Below are 21,508 nucleotides of genomic sequence, written 5' to 3'. Positions count from 1 at the left end.
ACTTTGTTTTGTTTTGTTTTTATATTCCACAAGTAATTGAAATCATACAGTAGTTGTCTTTTTCCTCCTGGCTTATTTCACTGAGCATAATACCCTCTGGGTCCATCCATGTTATTACAAATGACAGGACTTCTTTTTTATGGCTGAATAATATTCGAGTGTGTATTTGTACTCTAAGACTCTTAGGGTTCAATTCACCTTGGGTCATTTCCTTTCTCGGTAACTTTGGTAAGGTCTGCGTTGCTGATGTTGTCTGTGTCAGCAAGAAAAAGATTACAAATTCACATTTCCAGTTTGAGGCTATCTCAAAGCAGTGATCTTCAAAAGCATTCTGCAGGATTTCCGGGTGTCACCCACTTCTGCTGCAAAGAAATTGAGGAGGTGTTGACCTCTCTGGACTGTTGCCTGCAGAAGCAATCCCTCTTGTGTTCAAAAGTTTTCATAGCTATACAATCACATCCTATCTCCTTTTGCAGGATGGTATCTTGGCCGAAAGAGCTCACAGTTTCTCAGTAGTATCCGTGATGGTAATTAGAAAGCCTTAAAGAGAAACCCAGGGACAGACTTCCGTCCTTCACGAGTCGTGGCAAATCTATTTCTTTGTAAAGCATCTTAAAAGGGTGTGACTCAAGGCCTTGGAAGAGGCTCTCAGGAGACAGCTATGAGCAAAACCAGATGCAGGTCTCCTCCTCCCAGCGCTTCCCCTGAGAACTTCCCATCCAGTCAGGGAGACAGATGATAATCTAATACTTGCCCAAATAAATGTGCACTTGTTAAAAATACAGCAATGAAAAGTATATTGCATGGTGACATCATCTAATAAGGGATCCTGTTTCATCTGAGAGGGTGGCATGAGTAAAGCCCTGAGAGGACAGGTAAGGTGGGGTGGGGGGAGTGAGGGAAGAGGTGGGAAGGGGCATCCAGACTGAGGAACAGCATGTGTAAAGGTCCTGGGGGTTACGGGAGAGGCATGAAGGGGTCAGGAAACTGAGAGGGGAGGGTGGACGCAGTGCAGAGGGGCTGAGGCCAGGCCAGGCTCTAGGGGCCTGAAAAATTTTTTCTTGTCCTGAGAGGAATAAAGAGTCATTGGAAGATTTTAAGGAGGAAGGTGACAGTATTCCATGTGCATTTTGACAAGACCGCTCTGGCTGCAGCTTGGAGGATGGAACATAGACGTCCGGAGTGGACTGATAGGGGGCAGCTGGCCAGTCGGGAAGTTGTGTGGACATAGGAGAGAGGTGAAAACAGCTGAGACTGGGGGAACCGAAGAGGTGAGAAACGGATGGACTGGGGACATACTTAGGGATTAAAATTCCAGGACCTAGGGATGGATTGGATTGGAAATTAAGGATTTCAAGCAGTGATGGGCATGACACTTGGGTCCTGGCTAACAAAACTGTGTGGACGGCGAGTCTTTGCTTAAATTGGGGAAACATTTTCATAAGTTTTTGGGAAAGTGCATTGTCTTTAGATTCAAGATCAAGCTTGTGCCAAATCCTAGTGGTCATATACCACCACCTTCCTAAAGTGGGGATTCAACCTGGGTCAGGCATCCACTCCTTCCCACCTTGGTTTTCCTATTAGACATTTTACGTCCAGTGAGTCATTTTCAGTTGAGTTTTTGGAATCTGCTCTGATGGATGAGTTGTTTCTCATCTCGTTTGTCTCCTGGGCTTGCTCTCCACCCCTGCACACAGACCAGTCTCCAGCGGCACCCTGGGTTCAGGCCAGCTCAGCGCCCTCTCCGCATCAGAGGGGAACTGCTGCCAGAGGTCTCTCGGTCTGTGGGCCAGGCCAGCCCCAGGGGAAGGGTCTCTGAGATCAAAGGCTGCACTTTCCCCAGGGACCTGTTCCCACAAGCTCCTGTGTCTCAGATGTATTTTGCTGGAAAAGCTGCCATGTTTCTAAGAGAGTTAATTGGCTTAGCTGTTTTAATAAGCTCTCTTGAGACATGTATTCAACAGTTGTACACCCGCCTCATATCACATAAAATGCAGCTCACAGGGGTTATTGTTACAAGATGTGTCAAAGTTGGCAGGCGGAGCTGCACTTGGAAGGCGAGTCCTGTGCTCTAGGAAGTTGGAGAAATGTAATTTTTATGGCCTCAACTTGGTGGTCCTTAGAGAGTTGCCAGGAAGCAAGGAACCATTCAAGAAAGCTGTGTGCATCATGGAAAAGTACCAGAGTTAGGAGAGCTGATTACCAGGCCACAGGGAGACCTTGGGACAGTCACTTCTCCCATGTGATGTCAGCTGCAAAATACAGGGTTTGGTGTAAGGCTGCCATGAAGGGCTGAAAGCTGTTAGTTGCACAAGGATGCCACATCTGTTGGGGGTGCCATTCCCATTGTAGACATCATAGATTTGGCCCATGGCAGTCCAGTGTTGTTGTGATAAAGTAAGTATATTACAATAATTTTCTGATGAATGGAAATTAAGTGTTTTGAAGAAGGAATGCCTTAAAATTTTTTGCACAAAAGTTCATGGACTTAATGTTGCTCATATGATTTTTATATTAATGATACCAAAAAAAAAAAGTGCATGGACTTCGAGGTGGTCCTCTTCGGTTGTCCTTTAAATTCTCTCTAATGCTCTGTATTTTCTACTCAGGATAAATTTGGTAGCTTGTAGAAAATGATACTCACCCAGCCTGAGGTGGGAATATCCAGCAGGAAGCAAACTCTAGACATGCATAAAGATGAGGTCTTTAAAATTGAACACTAATTAAGGGCAAATCCCTTCAACGTTCCCTGAGAACAATGAGAAAACAAGATAGAGTAAAGCCAAAACATGCCCTGAAAGTCTTGTGAAACCAAAATCTTACTCCAGGGTTCTTAGTTAATATTTGAAAGTGCAAGATCCAGGCCACTGCCTTTGTTTCCCCACAGAAGTTCATGCTTTCCTCATTCACATTGGGGTGACCTACAATGACCTCAGTTGGCCAAATTCCATGCTCCCTGGGGAGGTCATGAAAATGGCCTGAAGGCAGCAGCCTAAACCATTGAGCAATGTGTCCATGTTTACAGGTTGAGCCTGTGGTAGACCGAGAACAGGGCCCACAGACTCCTAATTAAACAACTATCTCGTGGGGTCCACAAGACACCTCCTCTTCCAGTCTATTGATTTTTATCAGAGAAAGACTAAAGAAAACAAAGCGAAGCTCTCTCATAGACTTACCTGTAATAATTAGCTTTGCTCTCTCTAAAACTGCCAACTTCACTCATTCCATGTTCTATTGCATTGTAGCTGTCATTTCTTGCTGGATGTTTCATTTATTCATTCTGGGTTATAAGATTAGAGGTAAGGTAAATGTTTTTGCCTTTTAGATTTTACCACGGAGAGACTATTGTAGACAAACAGAGCGAAAGGATTGCATCTGCCCCAGGTTCCATCCACTTGGGGACTAGTCTAATCCCTTCTCTGGGTCCCTTGGAGGTCACAGCTTCTATCCAAATTGGCCATATCTGCAGAACTTGTTTTGGGGCATCTCTGATGGGTTGAGGTAGGATCTTCTCATCTCATCAACTGGCTTTCTCATTATCTGGATGTAATCAGAAATTACACAAAATCATAGTACCCCATTTGCTCCGCTGTGAGGATTCTTCCTCCCTCTGCTCTGCTTATGGAGCCACAGCTGTGGGGCAGCCCCGAGGAGAATAAATTCCACGACTGGCAGTTCTCTCTTACCGCCAAGCCTCCACACCACTTCATGCCCGTCCCGTTACAGTGCCCATAGAATGAAACTACGGCTGCCTCGTTTCTTAGCTTAGTGCTCTTCAAACTGGATTCCAAGGATTTGCAAGAGCAAGATAGTTCTCAGATCCTCAACTTTCATATGCATTGTGAAAATTGTCCTAACTGAAAACATGCCCTTTTCCTACTTTACATCAGAAAGGAAGGCTCCTCAGCCCCTGGAACCTTACTAAGGTACCTTGCCTCAGCATATGAGAGCCTCCAGGCATCAGACAGAGGGGTGTTCAGCATTTCGGGGTAGGTGTTGAGAAAGTGAATACATCTAGTGACAAAGAAACAAAACTTAAAAGAAGGAAAGTTTTCCAGTGTTTGATTTTAAATTATTTAAGAAAATTTAAGTTATTAACTGAAACACTATTTAAAAATTTATGATGATAGATCACTATATGAATGTTGGCATTCAAAGAAGCAGTTCAAAGAATTAAATGACATTGGTACAACAAGCTACTTCTATTTCCATCTCCTTATTTATGTGACAGTTTTCTTAGCACTTAGATTGAACAAATGGGAAAAAAATGGATTCTGAACTTGTCTCATTCTAGAGACCAGTCATTTTCATCCACGGATATATTAATTGACTTTTAGAATCATCCCTGTTCCTTTCATCATGAGATACATTTCTAATACAATATTACTTTTTTGGTTAAAATTTATTTATTGAAATTTAGGGTTCTACTTGGTACTATGACAGGCCAAGTTGTTTTGAAATAACTCTTCCCTCCAGCAACAACTAGAAAAACTGCTGGACCACGTGTACATGTGCATGTGTGTGATGGATTGGAGACATACCAAGACCAAAGGAAGACTGTATCTGGCAAGTGGGACCAAAACTCCCCTCCAGTCAAATACTGGTCCCAAAAGCAGTCAAGAAACTAAGAAACTTGACTGAGCTTCTGACAGAATTACAGGATGTGGAAATGACAAAAATGGAGTTCATAGCCCACCAAGGAGAAGAGATCTAGTAAACATCCCAGACTTCCTGTTTGACAATAAAGGGCAATACCCTAACAGTAAGAGTGAGCTACAAATGGATAAGAGGCTTTTTGAGGACTTAAGTCTTCATAAAGACAAAGTTAAGTTTGAATCATTTTAATCCCTGATTATATCCACTTTGGATTAAATAGTCTGCCTATAGCCGAAGTGCCCATGATAAGCAAAAGCATATCTCTAGAAGACAACAACATATGGGGTGTTAAATGATATTTACAATTTTCACATGCAATATTCAGCATTCAATTATTTAAAAAAAAAAACAGAGTATAGGAAAATAAGACCTGACTGAAAAATCAAGAGAAAAGAAGCAGACAGAGAACCAGATATCAGACATGGACTTTGAAAGGGCTGACAGAAGAACTACATAACAAAATGGAGACTTGCACTAATAGACTAGAATGTTTTTTAAAAGTAAATTCTATAATTATCTAGCTTAAATGTGGAAAGACAAAGGAGTGGAAAAGGTAGAAAAGAATGTAAGAGACATACGGAATGTAGCGAAAAGGCCACAGAAGGATCGGAGAGAGTATGAGACATAAGTAGTATTAGAGAGGTAGGGATTGGGAACCATCCAAAATGGACAAGAGATATCAAATCATAAATTCAAGAAGTGCTGTATAACCAACAAAGAACATCATGAATTTCAGAACTGCTGAAAACTACAGATAAAGAGGAAATCTTAAAATCAGCCAGAAAAATTGTTCAATGGGGCAGTAATAAGACTGACAGCTGACCTTCAACAGAAATATTGGAATCCAGAAAGGCAATGGAATGATATCCTCAAAATAATTAAAGAAAATAATTATAACCCCAAATCCTATGTCCAATGATAACAGCCTTCAAAAATGAAGGCAAAATAATGACAAGAGACATAAACACTGAGAAAATTTGTGGCTAGCAAGTTTAGAGTAAGGGAAATTCTAAATTCTTTAGGCTGAAGGAAAATGGTCACAGATGGGAGCAGAGATGTAGGAAAGAATGAAGAGCAACAAAAAGAGTGAATATGTAAGTAAAGGTAAGGTAATAATAATAATAATAATAATTTTGTGGATTAAAACTCCATAGAGAATTAAAATAATGACAACAGAAGCACAGAAAGTGGGAAAAATGTAAAATTCAGAGTTTAAGTATTCAAATGTCTTTGTATTGTCTGGTAATTACTTTATAGTTATACAAAATAAATTCCATTTGTATTGCACTATAAATGGAAGTGCAAATTTATATTAGACTTCAATAGACCAATATTTCAATTTTTTACCATCTCTAGGGCACCATGCCAAGAAGAGATTAATTAATTAATATATAAATGACAAGCTAATAGAGGAAGGGAAATGGAATAATAATAATAGTACAATAATTAATCTGAAATAAATCACTAAAGGAGAGAAAAACTCAAATATATGATGAATACAAGATACACAGATGGCTGATTTAAACACAAAGGTAGTAATATATTACATGTTAAAGTCTACTTTTTTACTAATATTTTATTAAACACTCCAATTAATCTGAATGATTCTGTTTGAGTAAAGGTCAAAAACAGGTAAAACGAATCTACATTATTCAAACAGTGTTTATGCTTGGGAGAGTAGTGACACAAGGTGCCTGTGTGTGATGGGAAGGTTCTGTTTCCTGATCTGGGTGCTGGTCACACAGAAGCATTCACTTTGTAGGGGCTCATTGAGCTGTCGACTTACTATTTATTCATTTTTGGTGTGTGTCCATGTTGAACTTTAATAGAAATTTATATTAAAAACAACTATCATCATACTAGGTAAAAACAAAAACTAATATATGCCGCTTATAGAAGACATACACTAAATGTAAGTATGCAGAAAAGTTGAAATTAATAGCATTTCAAAAAGATACATAACACAAATGAACCCTAGGAGAGCTGGTACAGCTATACGAACATCATCCCATGTAGACTCTAAGCCTATTTTTAAGATAAAGAAGTACGTTTCCTGTTGATATAAAAGTTCAATCCACCAGGAAAATGTAACAATTCTAAATTGTAATGCCCCTAATTATACAATCTCAAAATAAATACAGCAAAAATTGACAGAACTAAAAGGAGAGATCGGTAGATTCACAAAGGTAGACAAATTTAAGACATCTTTCCCAGTAACTGATAAAGTAAGAGAACAAAAAATTAGAAGGCTGCAGAAAATTTATACAACATAATTAACATAACTAACTAACTGATATTACTAGAACATTGCACCCAACAACTGCTAAATACACATTATTCTCAAATGCACACAGAACATTTGTCAAAGATGACCATATGTTAGCTGTAAAGCATTTCTCAACAACTTGAAAAAGTCTGAAATCATACAGAATGTGTTCTCTGATTGCAGTGTTATTAATATAAACTCAATGATAAAAAGAAAATCTTAAATTCTCATTTATTTGGAAAATAACCAGAAACCTCTATATAGCTCATGACTCAAGTAAGTAGTAACTGTGGAAATTTTAAAAATATCTTAAATGGAAAGATAGTGAAAATACCACATATAACACAGTAGGATAAGTGAGATGCAACTAAATCATACCTAAAAGGAAATTAACATTCCTACATGCATATATTAAATAAGAATAATGGCTGAAAAGCAATGGTCTGAGTCTTCAACTCAAAGCAAATAAAATTCCACTAAAACAGAAAAAAGGAAATACTAAAAGCAGAAATTAATGAAATAGAAACCAAACATACAAGAGAGAGAATTGACAAAGCCACATTTGTTCTTAGAAAAAAAACTAGTAAAATATATGAAAAATTGACAGGGCTTATCAATAAATAAAGAGAGAAGACACAAATAGCCAATAATAAAATGGAAAAGGGGTATCAATGTAGACCCTACGGACACTAAAAAGCCAGTAAAATAATATTATGAAAAATGTTATGCCAAAGTATTTGCAAACGTGGATGAAATAGACAACCTTCTGGGGGGAAATTACCAAAACTGACAAAAAGAAGTAGGAAATTAGAATGCTTCTCTATCTATTTTTAAATGAAATCTTTCAAAACCTTCCCTAACAGAATGTCCCAGTATTAGATGTACCACACCAAAGTACTCTGTGTGGTTCAATGTCATTTAAAAAACCCAGACTCTTGTTATATCCTGCTACATTTTAGCATATTCACTTTTTATCTTCATTCTTCTTGCCTCATGGTTTCAAAATGGCTGCTACAAAACTTGCATTAAAACTGGCAAAGAGGGAATGAGGCAGGGCCAGCAATGCACCCTTATTCTTCCTATAGAAGCAAAGCTCCCCACCTGAGCTCCTCAGCAGGTCTCAAGCCAGTACTAGGTCATACGAGCATTCCCAGCCACACGGAACTCTGACGGGGAGAAAGCTCTCCTCTTTCTGAGGTAAAAGATAGAAAGGGAGACAGGAGTTCGGTTTAGAAAAAAAAGTCTACCAAACCAGCCACCCAAATTGTGCCCTTTCTTATATTTTGTTATATTCATTTCCACTCTTTTTAGACACAAATATGACTTAAATATTTACAAAATTGGAATAATCCTTTACATACTATTTACTTGCCCTCTTTCATCTATAATATAATGCCAACAAATACAAATGACAATGGTTAATGCCTGCGTGGCATTTCATTACATGGATATGCCATAATTGAACCATGTCTCTATACCAAGCATTTAAATTTACTTCATTTCATGTTATAAATAACATTGTAATAAAGATGCTTGTATATACAATTTTATTTTCTTAGAATATGTTCCTAGAAGTGGCTTGCTAGGCAAAGCATGCATACAATAAAAATTGTATGAATATTACCTCATTCTCTGTGGATGAGAGTGACCTAAGAATACACAACGAGGTATATGTCTCATTAGTGTCTTTCAAACAAAGGTCTGGAAAGTGTAATCAATTTAAAGATTTGCTAATCAGTATTTTTTTAAAACCACACAGAACAGAGTAGAACAGAACAAGAAAATATTTAGCCGGCATTGCAAATAGTTTGGTGAAATTTTGCTTCTGCTGTGAGTGTGCATGTTTCTGCACTGTGTCATGAGTATCTTACCACAGGTTACAGACAAAACGTCCCCACACACATCTCCTGATTTCCAGCCCTCATTTTCTATTTCTATTTCTTGTTAATTGCCTTGATAACAAGTTCTGTAACAGTAACAAATGACAGCAGCATTGCATGGCAACATTCATGCTTTGCTTCCCTTCTGAATGAAAATGCATCCCATGAAGTTTTGAATTGTAGAATTTTCACTGTTGTTAATAACTAGCCTGTCAGTGAAACTTTCATTTCCTCTTTACATCAAATTATAATAAGGCTTTCTTTTTTATTTATAAGGAGTTGGATTTATTTTTAGTTAACTGTTATGATTACACCCTAATTTTACTACCTGTGGCCAAGATAATAAGCAATAAAACTGTGGCCTATAAAATCTCTGTTTTTGGAAATTATTGAGATTTTCTTTGTGGACCAGAAAATGATTTTTTTCTATTCTTATCTTTGAAAATAATGACTATTATATAATAGTAAGAAAAAAAAGTCTATATCTACTGAATCTAGCTTATTAATACTAATACTCAAATCTTCTGTATTTTTACACAGCTATGTGTTGTTTATTCTTTATATCTTCAGCTGTCATTAAAATCTTCCACGGAGATTGCAATTTTGCACTTTATTTTTCCAAGATTTCTTTGAATCTGTGTGTATCTGTAGCTGTTCTATAATTATGTTATATAAACAATCTTGCACATTCTTAACTATTAATGTGGATTGTGGCTGTTTCGGGCCATTGAGACATAATCTACTTTAATACTATTGACGTGACTGATTTTTTGGTTTACCTTTGGGGTTTCTTGGGGGGTCCATTCTTTTATATCTAACTTCTCTGTGTCATATTATTTCAAGTATAAATTTTTAAAGTAGTTTATAGTTGGATTTTGTTTCTTTGACATTCTTTGAGAGTAGAATTTAATCCATTTGTATTTATTCTGAAACTAATATATTTGGTTTTCTCTTTTGTTATGCTTCTGTATTAGTGCTTCCTGGATATTCCTCTATCATTTTTTTCACTTCTCATGTAGTTTGAAACTTGGTTAATTTTGATGCTTCTTTTCTCTTCCTTTAGTGATTTGGAAGTTATGCATACAGTTTTCTTCTGTATATTCCAATTTTTAAGGCAGTTTGTTTTGAATGAAACATTATATACTGATGATTCCTTCCAATAACAACAAAAATGCTTTTCCTTCCTTCCCTGGCATTCTTCCCCAGTTTTTGTTGAAATAATTCAGAATTTTAAATCCAGATTATGATATTAAAAATTTTTAAATATGTACCTTCTTTTTCAATAAAATATTTTCACATAACTACCTTAATATTTATTATTTAAATTTAACTATGTTTTGCCATTTCATTGTTCACTACCATTTATTTTAAAGTCCTACCTTCTTCATTCTTGGGTTCTTTTATTTTTACTTCTTTCTCAGTAAGCTTGAGTTCATCCTCACAGTAGTGAAGGCAGAATGTCCATCCTTTCACATCTGAAATTTCCATATACATTTTTAAATTACCAGCTTAAGAGTCAGATAAAGCTATATTCAAATGCTAGCTTTACCTTGTACCTGTCTGGTAACTATGTGGAAAACTCTTCACCTTTCTGATTCATTTCCTCATTGTAAAATGGAGACACTACCAGCTGTCTTATAGGCTTTGTAAGGATTATACCAAGTGAAGTATATTAGCGCTGGGACTAGTATCAGTCAATAGCAGATTATTATTATTACTATTAATCTTTGTACATTAACCATATGTATTCAACATTATTCACATCTTAGCACAATATCATGCAAATTATATGTACTCTATTAAATTACTATTATATTGATTTTTTTGGAAATAAAATGGAGAGATCATAAGAGTACAGTTTGGTATTTCAAAATTGCATACACTTGTGTAACTACCACCCAAATCAAGGTATAGAATTTTTCCATTAGTTATTCCTCCTTCCAGTCAACCATTCCTCATCCCCAGAGGCAAATGCTTTCTGATTTGTATCGTCATAGATTAGTTTTGTTCATTCGCAGTCTTCATATAAATGGAATCATACCACATATGCTCTTGTCACTGCCTTCTTTGTTCAGTGAAATGGCTTAGAGATACACTGCTTGTGTGGCATGTATCAATAGTTTCTTTTTCATTACTGAGTAGTATTTCTTTCATAGCATAAATATATAAAAAATTGTTTCCCCATTCTCCTATTTAGGGATGTTTAGGATATTTCCAGTTTGGAAATACTATAACTAAGGCTACCACAAACATTCTTATGTAAATCTTTTAGTGGACATAGTTTTCATTCCTCTTGTGTAAATACCTAGCAGGTAAAATTTGTGGGAAGATGTATATTTGACTTTATAGGAAATAACTGAACAATTTTACAAAGTGGCCATATCATTTTACTGTCTCCCCAGAAAATTACAAGAGTTCCAGTTGCTCACCTTCACTATCATTTGATATTTTACAGATTTCTGCTTCAATGTATCACCATGTCAATGTGCTTATACTCATTGTTGCATGATATAACTTTTTTCCATCCCCTTCTCTTTAACCAGTTAATGTATTTATATTTCTAAAAAATTTCTCCTATAGATATATGGGTCCTAATTTTATATCCAGTCTGACCATCTCTGCCATTTAAATAAAGTGTTTAGTCCATTTACATTTCATGTAATTATTGATATGGGTGGGTGTAAGCCTACCATTTTTGTATTATTTTTTTATCTTAACTATTTTTATTCCTATGTTGTTCCTTTCCTGTGTTCTTTTCCATTAATTGAGTACTTTTAGAAGTTTATTATATCATCTCTATTGATTTCAGACTTCTTTTTTTTCTAATGGTTACTCTAGACTTCCCAACATGCATCCTTAACTTATTCATGTTCTACTTTGAAATATTATAATACATCACAAATGAAACTAGAGTTTTAAAATTTTGTAATACCATTTGTCCACATATACACTCTTATCATTCTTATTGTCATCTATTTTATTTATATATATGTTTTAAATCCCATAATATATTGTTATTAATGTTGCTTTAAATAGGCAATAATCTTTTAAAGAATTTTATGTTTAGCCATTCTGGCCAACATTTGTATCATCTATGGGTCTGGTTCTGTTGACTATTTTTCTCTTAATTATGGGGCACATCTCACTGCTCCTTAGCATATCTCATCATTTTTTTTTCATTATATGCTGAACATTGTGTGAAAAAGAATAGTAGAGAGTGTAATAAATTACATTTTCTCCCAGAAAAGTTTATGCCTCTTCCTATGTTAGGCCTCTAGGGTGGAGGCTAAGTCCATCAAATCTGTAGTTGACTTAGGTCTGGGCTTTTGTGAAGCTTTAGTTAGATTCATTTTGCCACTAACCTCACATGTCAGGAGGGAAGATAAGGATTATCCCTTTAGCAAGTCTTGGAATTTGTCCAGTGGATAATTCTTATTATTCAGAGAGAGAGTTCATGCTGCCAAGTTTTTGGATCACTGAGGAGTTCTTTTTCTCTTCAGTTCTGTCCCTGACTTTCTGCAACTTGGAAAATCTCTCTACCCTAATGTTCTGTCCCTGTTCATTTGCATTCAGTGAAGTTTATGTACTTTGGGGGAATTTCTCTTGATTCTCCTGTCCTACCCTTCGCCTTCAGTATAATGCTGCCATGGTTCTTGAATAAGTTAAACTTCATTGTAATTTTTAAAAATAAAAAATTCCGTAACAGCATAACAACTGATCTACTTTGCCACATATTGTCTCTGCCTTTACTATAGAATTCTACCTGTAATTAATCAATAAAAATTGTTCATGTCTTCCTTTAACCTGAGGAAAGGGTAAATTTCTCAGGTGAAGCATATTACTAATGCTAGTGTAAGTCCAGGTTTACTTTAATCCAATAAAAGGATTAAGAAAATATATGATTGATAACATTAACAAACATAATTACTGTTTATTGTACAAAAACATTTTTGGTTTGATATTTATGTGCAAACACAAAATAGTGTGCAGTTTCTTTTATCTGCATGGTGTCTTACTTGCTTTTGAGTACTGGCACAGCACAAAGTACATACAAATTATGGCCCACATACATTGGTGAATAACAGTTTCAAAAGAACAATAAGCAATCACAAATAACCTTCAACACATAAAACACAGGTACCTAAAGTACTGTAACCAGTCAAGATCCCACTGGTATTTCTTATGATAGTGAATTTTTTTCCAAGAACCCACAGATAGGATTTACTCTTGGGTTGTCTGGCCTGTTCGTCTTTCTCCGCAAGTCCTGGAAAGGGAGCTTCCTGCCTTCTAGGTCTTTCTTGGTTATCCTAGATGGCCCTTCCTCTCCCTGAGAGAGGGAGATGGAGTCACACACTGGGCACTCAGACCTTGCTATGGTATGCTGCATCACGGTTCCCAAAGGCAGCCCCACCTTCTTGGGCTTCAGCTGTAACTGACTAGAGACATATTACCCAGGAGTGGGGTCTATGTGTTTCCTGGCAGAGATCCTTTCTCCGACATTCCCAACTTGTCACACTGTTACTCCCTTCCACCTTGGAAATAACCTTCCCCGGGCTAACAGAAAGCTCACTATCTTGTCTCCTGACTCCACTTGTTTGAAACTTTATTTGCCTACAGTTCTCCTCCACCCCTATTGTTTCTCACCTCTTGCTTCTTCTGCCCTCTTTGCTTGGAAGATCCCTTTCTTCCCCACCTTCGTCTTTTGATACACTGGCTAAAGTCAGTCTGTAAGACTGAGCCCAACCTGGGGATTCAAGGAAGGCTTTCAGGAGGAAATAGATAATACTTGAAGTAAAGCCCCTCATCTGAGTTACCACAGCACCCAGCAAGTGTGCACCTGACTTTAGACTTCAAAGCTTACACTGTTTTGCTGTGTGCCTTTTCTCACTAGACTCTGGGATGCACCAGGATGGAGACCCTGATGGACACACTTTTGTTTCCACTGTGTCTGAACATGGAATATGTATGATCACATAGTAGATGCCCAATAAATGTACTCAACTAAAACTGAGAGGGCTCGTTCCTCTGCTGCCCTATATTTTGATGATAAAGTGCAACTACTTTCACCTACCCAGGGGTCTGGGGCTGAGGCCATAGTGGCTCCTTATATCTGAACGCCTTTAATTCTTTTGCCTCATTTTGGGAGAGGCGAGGACATGGCTTAGAATCCTTGCTTTAACTCTGTGGTGTCTAGGCTTGCTAATTTAGTGAAGTACCACTAAGTCCAATTAGACTAATGAGATATTTATTTTATTACTCCCAGACTAATCAGATCCTACCTAACACTTGATCCTAGAATAGGCAAGGATACACTAGAAGACTTAGTAGTTCTGAAAATCCATAGGAAAATGATTTTAACTGAGGCATATCTATGCACAAATTAATTTATTGTTGCTTTTGTTTCAAATTGAGAAAGACAACCACTAACCAATTTTTGCTGGTCCCTGTCATGGGACACCGGCATTGCGTAAGAACAACATTTGAGAACCTCTGCTCTATTCAAACAAAATTACAGGTAAACACACCACCTATCAGCAAATAAGTTCTTTTATTTCATGAAAATGAACAAAACTTTTATTTTGACTAACAGTGATTGCTTCCCCAAATAGGCTCATAACCCCACTTTGATTATTGAAGAAAGTAACCATTTACCATCTTCTTCCTTTTTAGGCTGTGAGGTTGAGATTCTTGGTGTCAGACCTACTTACTGCCTGGAATATAAAAACGTCCCAACGGATATCAATTTTGCCAATGCAGTCAGCGACGCTCTTGACTCCTTCAAGTAAGTGTTCCAAAGTCTTAGCCAGACCGTTGTTCTTCCTTGCTTCTTTGACCAATAGTGAATGCAAAAGTGGATTAGGAAGGCTTGGTATAAGTGAGACAATGTCTGAGAGAGGTGGTGAGACTTTTGCATGGTGACTGTTAACTGCTACCAGAGAATAATTGTAAGCAAGTCACTCCACTCAGGGGTACTCTTTGGAAATGTTGAATTGAGAGCAAGAAGGTCCCTGAGGGTTTTGGGTCATTTTTTACATTGATGGACCTGGAGAAGCAATATGTCAACATTTCTCTAATCAAGATTTAGTGAATGCTTGGATTTCAGAAGATGTTAATAAGTATTTGGCCAAAAAGGAAGATCTGTGGTGAAAAATTGCCTACTCTACCCTTTTCTTGGAATGTACAAAGCATATTAACATATTAGAACACAGAACCTTCTTTTCTCCCCTTCCATACAGAACCATGACACAGAATTTTAAAAATGCAGAAATCAGTAATGTTGCCCTAATAATACTTGATTGCCTGTCAAACTGACCAACAGGACAGGTCAGGAGAGAGACAAGGAGACTGGGTTCAAGCAGGGTAGACGCCGGGAGCCAGCATCCTCTGGGCACAGTGTGCGGATGGCTGGCACTGACCACGTGAGTCGGCCTGTAACTAGGATGGCCTCAGATCTAGAGCCATCTCACCCATGAGTGCTGGGAAGCCACACGCACGATGAACTGGAGTCCCGTGGTGCGGTCTCATGTCTGCAAGCAAAGCAGAGGAGCATGGCTCGTACAGAACAGGGGCAGAGCTGGAACTTCCGAGCAGCTCAGCGTCTGCACCGTGCTTTTCCAGCACACCCGAAATGCTAGCCATCCGCACCGCCTTTGCTGCGGCAAATATGAACACTTAGAGCACAGCTCTCACACAGATGCCTCCAACTAACCCGACACGTGGTTCGGCAGTGTGATCTTTTTCTGAACTCGCTGGGCCTTGACAGCTGAGCGGTCTCTCACTGTAAACCGCCCGGTGGCTCGCCGGCAGCGAAGCGCGCGGCCACAAGGTCAGAGCACACGGCCAAGAGAGCCCCAGGTCGGCGCGGGCCTGCGATCCAGGCAGACGTCCTCGTCCTGAGGCGCACCAGGATGCCAAGCTCTGTTTCCTAGTCAACTTGCTGTTTCTCTGTTTTTCTTTTTTCCTTTATGAGCAACATGGCCGAGCTATGGAGCGCGGTGTGTGGGGGGGGGTCCACGTCTTTACCTTGGAGCACAGCCCTTACAGGGAGGGTGGTGGTGGTGGTGGCGGTGTGTGTGTGTTTAGCAAAGACAGTGGGCTCCCCTAGAGAGAAAGGCTTCAAAGAACCGAAGCCTCGGGAAGCGGCCCCAGGCGAGGCCTCTACGTGGTGTGACCTGGAGCCCCCACACTGCCCTTCTTGGTGCCGTGCACATCGTAGTCCCTGTATTTACTGCTTACTGATAGCAAAGTGGACAAAGATAATAAGCAGACTGACGGAGAAATGTGTGAGTGTGTGTGTGTGTGTGTGTGTGTTCACCCTCTCGTGTGTGGGGACTCCGAGGGCTCTTCAGATGACAGCCGGGAGTCTGAGCAGAGCTGCCCAGAAGCCAGGGGTGAGCTGTGGGGCTCTAAACGGGCTCCTGCGCTCAGGGCTCTCCGAGGGAAAGGTCAATAACAACGCGTCTCCCTAAACACACACACCAAGAGAATCCGTGACTCCCTCGAGTCACAGTCTTGCATGAGCAAGCTGCTGCTATAGGCGAATGGTCTGGCTGGTTGCAGACTGTTCCTGGGCTAGGTGAATGTCAGTCCTTGATCCTGCTCTGTCGGACGGCTGTGGGGCATGCTGCCGTGCTGTGGGGGACAGCCAGGAGAGGCGCCTCCTTTCCTCTAGGGACGAGCCCCTCTATAGGCAGCAGGTATCATCTGGCCTGTTACTGTTCTTCTCTTTCTTCTCTCATTCTCATTTCAAGCCCTGGCTAGGTTTAGAGATGGTGGGTCTCCATCTTTCCACCCATAATTCAGAGGCGCCGTTTCTGGTGGCCCTGTTAACCTTGGCAGTGTGAAGGCTCCACAGACAGTTGCACTGGCCTCATTCCACCCTGCCCAGGCATGCACAGCCCAGCTCCAGGGGCATCGTTCACACGGTAGAGTGTGCGAACGCCACTGCCCAGAGCTCAAGGGCAGCAGGGCAGCTGGGAGCTGCACATCCCTGTGGGAAGGGTGCATCCGGCTCCACGTGTGAGCTGGGTCTCGCCTTCCAGAGCCCAGGAAGCTTTAGTGACCCAAGGCACACCGTCTGTAGACACCACCTTAGCACCCAGACAACTTGCAGCATGGAGGAAAGAAAGGGGAAAGCTTGGGTGTTTCACCACCCTTCTGCTAGCACTGAGGCGCCCCACTGCCATTTTGCTGCCACAGCCGTTGTAGGGCGGAGCTGTTGTTCAACCCTCAGACACAAGAGGCCACTAACCCTGGAAGTTAAATGCTTGCCTGGATCTCGCATAGCTGGGAGGTGGCGGAGCCCAGTTCTTTGCACGGTGGCTCAGGACCCAGGCTGTGGGGCCCCCCCAGAGGCAGCATTCAGTCCCCTTCCCTCCACACCTCTGTGAGGCCCTGAAACGCAGCCAGGCAGGGCAACGAGCAGGTGCTGCCTGCTTTGCAAGTCTCCCTGAGGGCTCACACAGGGCCATAGTGGACCAGCGGCCTTCGCGGACTGCTCGGTGTCTCATGTGTTCAGCAGCGCACACGGGACACCCAGGCAGCAGCTCCGCCTGCATCACCACCTCGCCTGTCTAAAGGAAGCAGTTTGAGATCTGCATCATTTAATCTATCCTCCTGGAAGTTTTGTTTGCAAGATATTCATTCTTCGGCAGCAGAAACAGGTGTGTGGTGCTGGAGGTCAAATAAGCCTCGAGCAGCTCATCTGGGGCAGGGGTGCAGGGCAGCAGCCACTCTGAGCAGTGGCGGCCACACTGCCCCTGGGGCTGCGGCTGCTCCCAGGATGGGCCCAGCAGACCGATGCCACCTTGCAAACGGGGTGGCCAGGCAACACAGGACAGTGGTAGCAGGGGACACAGCTGCTGTTCTTTGTCAAGCTCCAGGAGATGGAAAACAGCACCAAAGGATTCCCACAGGATCCCAGAAGCTCAGTGGCTTCTGGTGCCAATAAAGGTGTGGCTGGAGGGTGACGGGGTCTTTCTACAGGCCACTCGGCAGCCGGCTCAGATGTCCTGCCTCTGTCCCTCCTCCCTGTGGACCCTGGGAGAAGGGGCCAGAGCGCAGAAAAGCTGGCCCAGGGCATCAGGAAGAAAAAGAGAAACGGGAGGCCTTCTTCCCCTTCTACTGTGTGTCCAAGCGCATCACAAATATTGGCACATTTCACACACACACACACACACACACACACGCACCCAGCTCTTTGAGGAGGTTCTTCAAACGGGAAACTGAGGCTTAGAGACATTTTTGCTGTGCATCTGGGACTGTCGGATCAGTAAGGAGAGAAGCGTCCGTTTGCACCCAGACTTGTCTAATTCCAATGCCTTGTCAAAGTATGATTTTCGAAATTAAAACCCTGTCACATACTCAGATGTATATGAGAATTATGCCAAAGTTCAGATTACTTATTACCAAGGGAGGTTAGTTAAAAGGAGAATATGAGAAACATGTGCACCCAAAGGGAAGGTGATGGGGCACTGGGCTGTGAAGGGTGTTGGCTGCAGAAATGCTTCATGGCTTAGAGGATGACCAGCCGCGGTCCCTGGGGCGCCTTTCTCCAGCACACAGGAATAATTTCCACGTGATCCGTGTCCTACAGCTTGTCGGTGAGTACAGAGTCCGGGCTCTAATTGCTGGTTAAGTCTGGTGACCCGTAGGCAAGTTTTTAGACACCACTCTTGAGCAACACTGAGAAGACAGGCCATTACTTTTTTTGGCCTTATTTCTAAGTTTTTGGTCATTTTCCTTAACAGTCAATAACTTCTACCATTCCTGTAGATTGTCTCCATTTCTCTCTGCCTAACTGCTCTCTTTCTAACGGACTCCAGTAAGGAAAATGAATGGGACACTATGAACTTTTTATGTTGAAAAGAAATCTGGGTGGAATCCTAAGGTGGTGGGAGACCCTGGTGTCCCAGAAACCCCAGGGCCGGGGGCCCCTCGAAGCTCTCAGGTAACCAGGCTGACGGCCACAGGTCCTCTGGCGTGCTTCCTGGACCCTAACATGGTAAATGGCCAATAACACATCTGCAGGCATTTCCACCCCTTGCTCTGTTACAAATGAGCCGACCTGTGATGGAGACCAGATCCATGTGGGGAACAGCTGGCAACTAAGAATGTGTCAGCTCCACTGCAAGCCGGCGAGAGCTCTCCGCCCTTGAGGACTGAGGCCCCTCATGACTCGGTGAAGCTCCACATAGAGGCCTTCACAAAAGGCACATGCAGAAACCTCCGGGTCACAAGCACCCCGAATCCAGTATTCCTGGCATCTGGGGCTGACAGCTTCCTGACCCAAAGCCATCAGGTAAATCTGTGATCCTTGCAGGCTTTCTGATCACCTGGAGATTGTGCGGTAAATAGCCTCAAAGAAACCAGCCCCGTGGCGGCTGTATTCAGGGGAGATGTCTAAAATGTTGGGTCCTAAAAGCAAAAGTAAACCTTGCTTGTGAAATTTTCCCCCTACACACTGCCCCCGCCCCACAGAAGTGTGCACCTCAACAGGATATACTGTCGGAGCCAGCACATGTGTGAGGCTGTAGATGTCAGGTACAGAAAGCCCCCAAGTCTGACTCCTGTCTGAGGGAGTGAGGCTATGGAAGGTTCCATTGCGTTCAAACATGGTGGGGGAGGACGCCCCTTCAACCCATCAGTGTAATGCCCATGGGCCTCAAGAAGTTTAGGGATTTGTAAGAAAATGCCATTACTAGTAAGAACTTTCACCCACTGCTCACATACTAGTAGGACCTGCGATGATCCCTGCCGTCTGTAGGTGCTCTGCAACTGTCGGTTGAATGCTTGATAGTAAGAATTGCGCCATATGATAGTTACTCTGGGTCAGGCACTGTGTTGAGAGCTTTTCATACATTATCTTATTTAATCCTCACAGCCACCTGATAAGGTAGGAAACACTACACAGGTCCGGGGGACACACCACCGCCCCTAAGCTGGAGGAAGCTCACCATTCAGAGAGGAAGGGCACATGTATGGCAATGACAGCACAGTGTGGGGAATGCAGACATGAACCTAAGTGCCGGGTTCAGCTGAGCTGGGGCCATCAAGGACAGCTTCCTGGAAGAGGCAGCACCTCCCCTATGTAAGAGAGGAAGCTGTGTAACTCTGGTCATGCAAACCATGTTCTCCCAACTGCTGTGAGGCTGTTTCCCCTCCGCGGACTGCATTTCCCAAGGCACAGGCTCTGAGCGTTTGCCTTCCTTTACCCCTCATGTTCCAGGGTGGGAGGCCGCATCAGGAGCAACTAGGCCATCTGATCTGTGTGTGTTATGTGCATTTAAAATATAATTTTTCAAGGGAAACAGGCAACCTGTGAAGAGTATTAATTCTTAGCCATTGTAAAATCCAAGCAAAGGAATTAGCTTAAATTTCTTTTCCATTGCCTCAGCTTTTGTCAGTTACTATACTGCTGCCGTCCTCCCCTCACCCCTCCCCTCCCCTCCTCCTGCCCCCCACTCACCCTCCTCACCACTGTTCTGTTCAGGTGCTTCAGGCAGAGGCTGTGGCCCCAGCCAGAGCCGGGCGGGGGAGTCGCGCAGAAAGCCCTGCGTGAACAAGGACAGGCGCACGGCGTGGCGTTCCCTCCCCTCGCTGCCTCCGCGAGCTTCCCACTCCGATCTGTATCACTAGCTGCTGGTCGTCTTAGGTTAAACAGGGTTTAACAGGGTTAAACAGCTTGGATCGTGACCCTCAGTACTCTGGCCGAGAAGGGGAGCTTTTCCAGAACCGGAGTCTTTCTGGGACCCACAGAAGTACTGTCACTGCTAGAATTCACTCTGTATTCACGCTGGAGCGGACCCTCCATGTGCCCCATAGAATAAGGGTCCTTGGGTGTCTTCTGATGTCCGGCCCTGAACACCGACCTCTTTGCCTCCCGTAAGGTCGCCATGGTAAACTTGTTCTTATCCTTGTTGGTCAATTAAACTCAGGCTAGTGTTTTCTTTAGAGACTTCCTTGAAGTCCAGCAACAATCAAACTGTCTTTATTTAAATGATGGCTTCTGGTTGCCCTGATCCTCTGAGGGCAGCGGCGGGTGGGGTGGGGGTGGGGGAGCGATCAGACACATCCCCTGCGGTTGCCACATCTCCCAACTGCGTGGAACCTGGTGGGCAGTGCCCCCTGAGCCCAGAGGGGGGTGACCTGTGGGCATGCCGACTCTGCCTCCAAGGGTCCCAGGCTGGCACTGTTGGTGCCGCAGCCCTGTCTCTCCCCTGGAGACCTCACCTGGTTCACTTTAAGGTATCAGCGTTGCTTGGCCCGCAGGGCAGGGTTTTGGGGGTGCCAGGGCCTTCACAGAGCACTGCTGGTGACAGGGAGGAAGCTGGCGGGTTCCCCCCTCAACCCTGCCTCTGTCACCTGCTCCCTCCAGGAGTGGCCGGGCCGACCTGGCAGCCGTCTACTACGAGCGCATCGACGTGGAAGGCCACCACCACGGCCCCTCCTCGCCTCAGACCCAGGACGCCCTGAAGGCTGTGGACACCGTCCTGAAGTACATGACCAAGTGGATCCAGGTGACGCGGGAAGGACTCCGGGCTCACCTTCTCTCCTGTCACTCCCCTCTGTCTCCTTGACGGTCACCCCCCTCAACATGGTCCTCCCCCTGTTGGTAGCTGACGAGGCCGGCACCGGCTGCACTGGGTCTCCTCTCTTCACGCCACGCCTCTCCAGGTGCCAGGGGCTCCCCCGTTTCTCAGCCCGG

General features: G+C 42.5%; 1 protein-coding gene across 3 annotated transcripts in view; it reads left to right on the top strand.

Moving 5' to 3' along the window:
- ENPP6 (ectonucleotide pyrophosphatase/phosphodiesterase 6) overlaps positions 1-21,508 on the top strand; it is a 110,507-nt gene that overhangs the window by 70,732 nt on the left and 18,267 nt on the right. For all 3 annotated transcript variants that reach the window (XM_036894183.2, XM_036894180.2, XM_036894179.2), the window contains 2 exons: positions 14,473-14,584; positions 21,179-21,320. In XM_036894183.2, the coding sequence (XP_036750078.2) occupies positions 14,473-14,584; positions 21,179-21,320 (254 nt within the window). The remainder of the gene's footprint in view (positions 1-14,472; positions 14,585-21,178; positions 21,321-21,508) is intronic.

This window comes from Manis pentadactyla, chromosome 7, assembly GCF_030020395.1.
Source record: "Manis pentadactyla isolate mManPen7 chromosome 7, mManPen7.hap1, whole genome shotgun sequence".
NCBI lineage: Eukaryota > Metazoa > Chordata > Mammalia > Pholidota > Manidae > Manis > Manis pentadactyla.
Note: the sequence above shows the minus strand (reverse complement) of the source record. Positions and strands in the feature narration are given on the sequence as shown.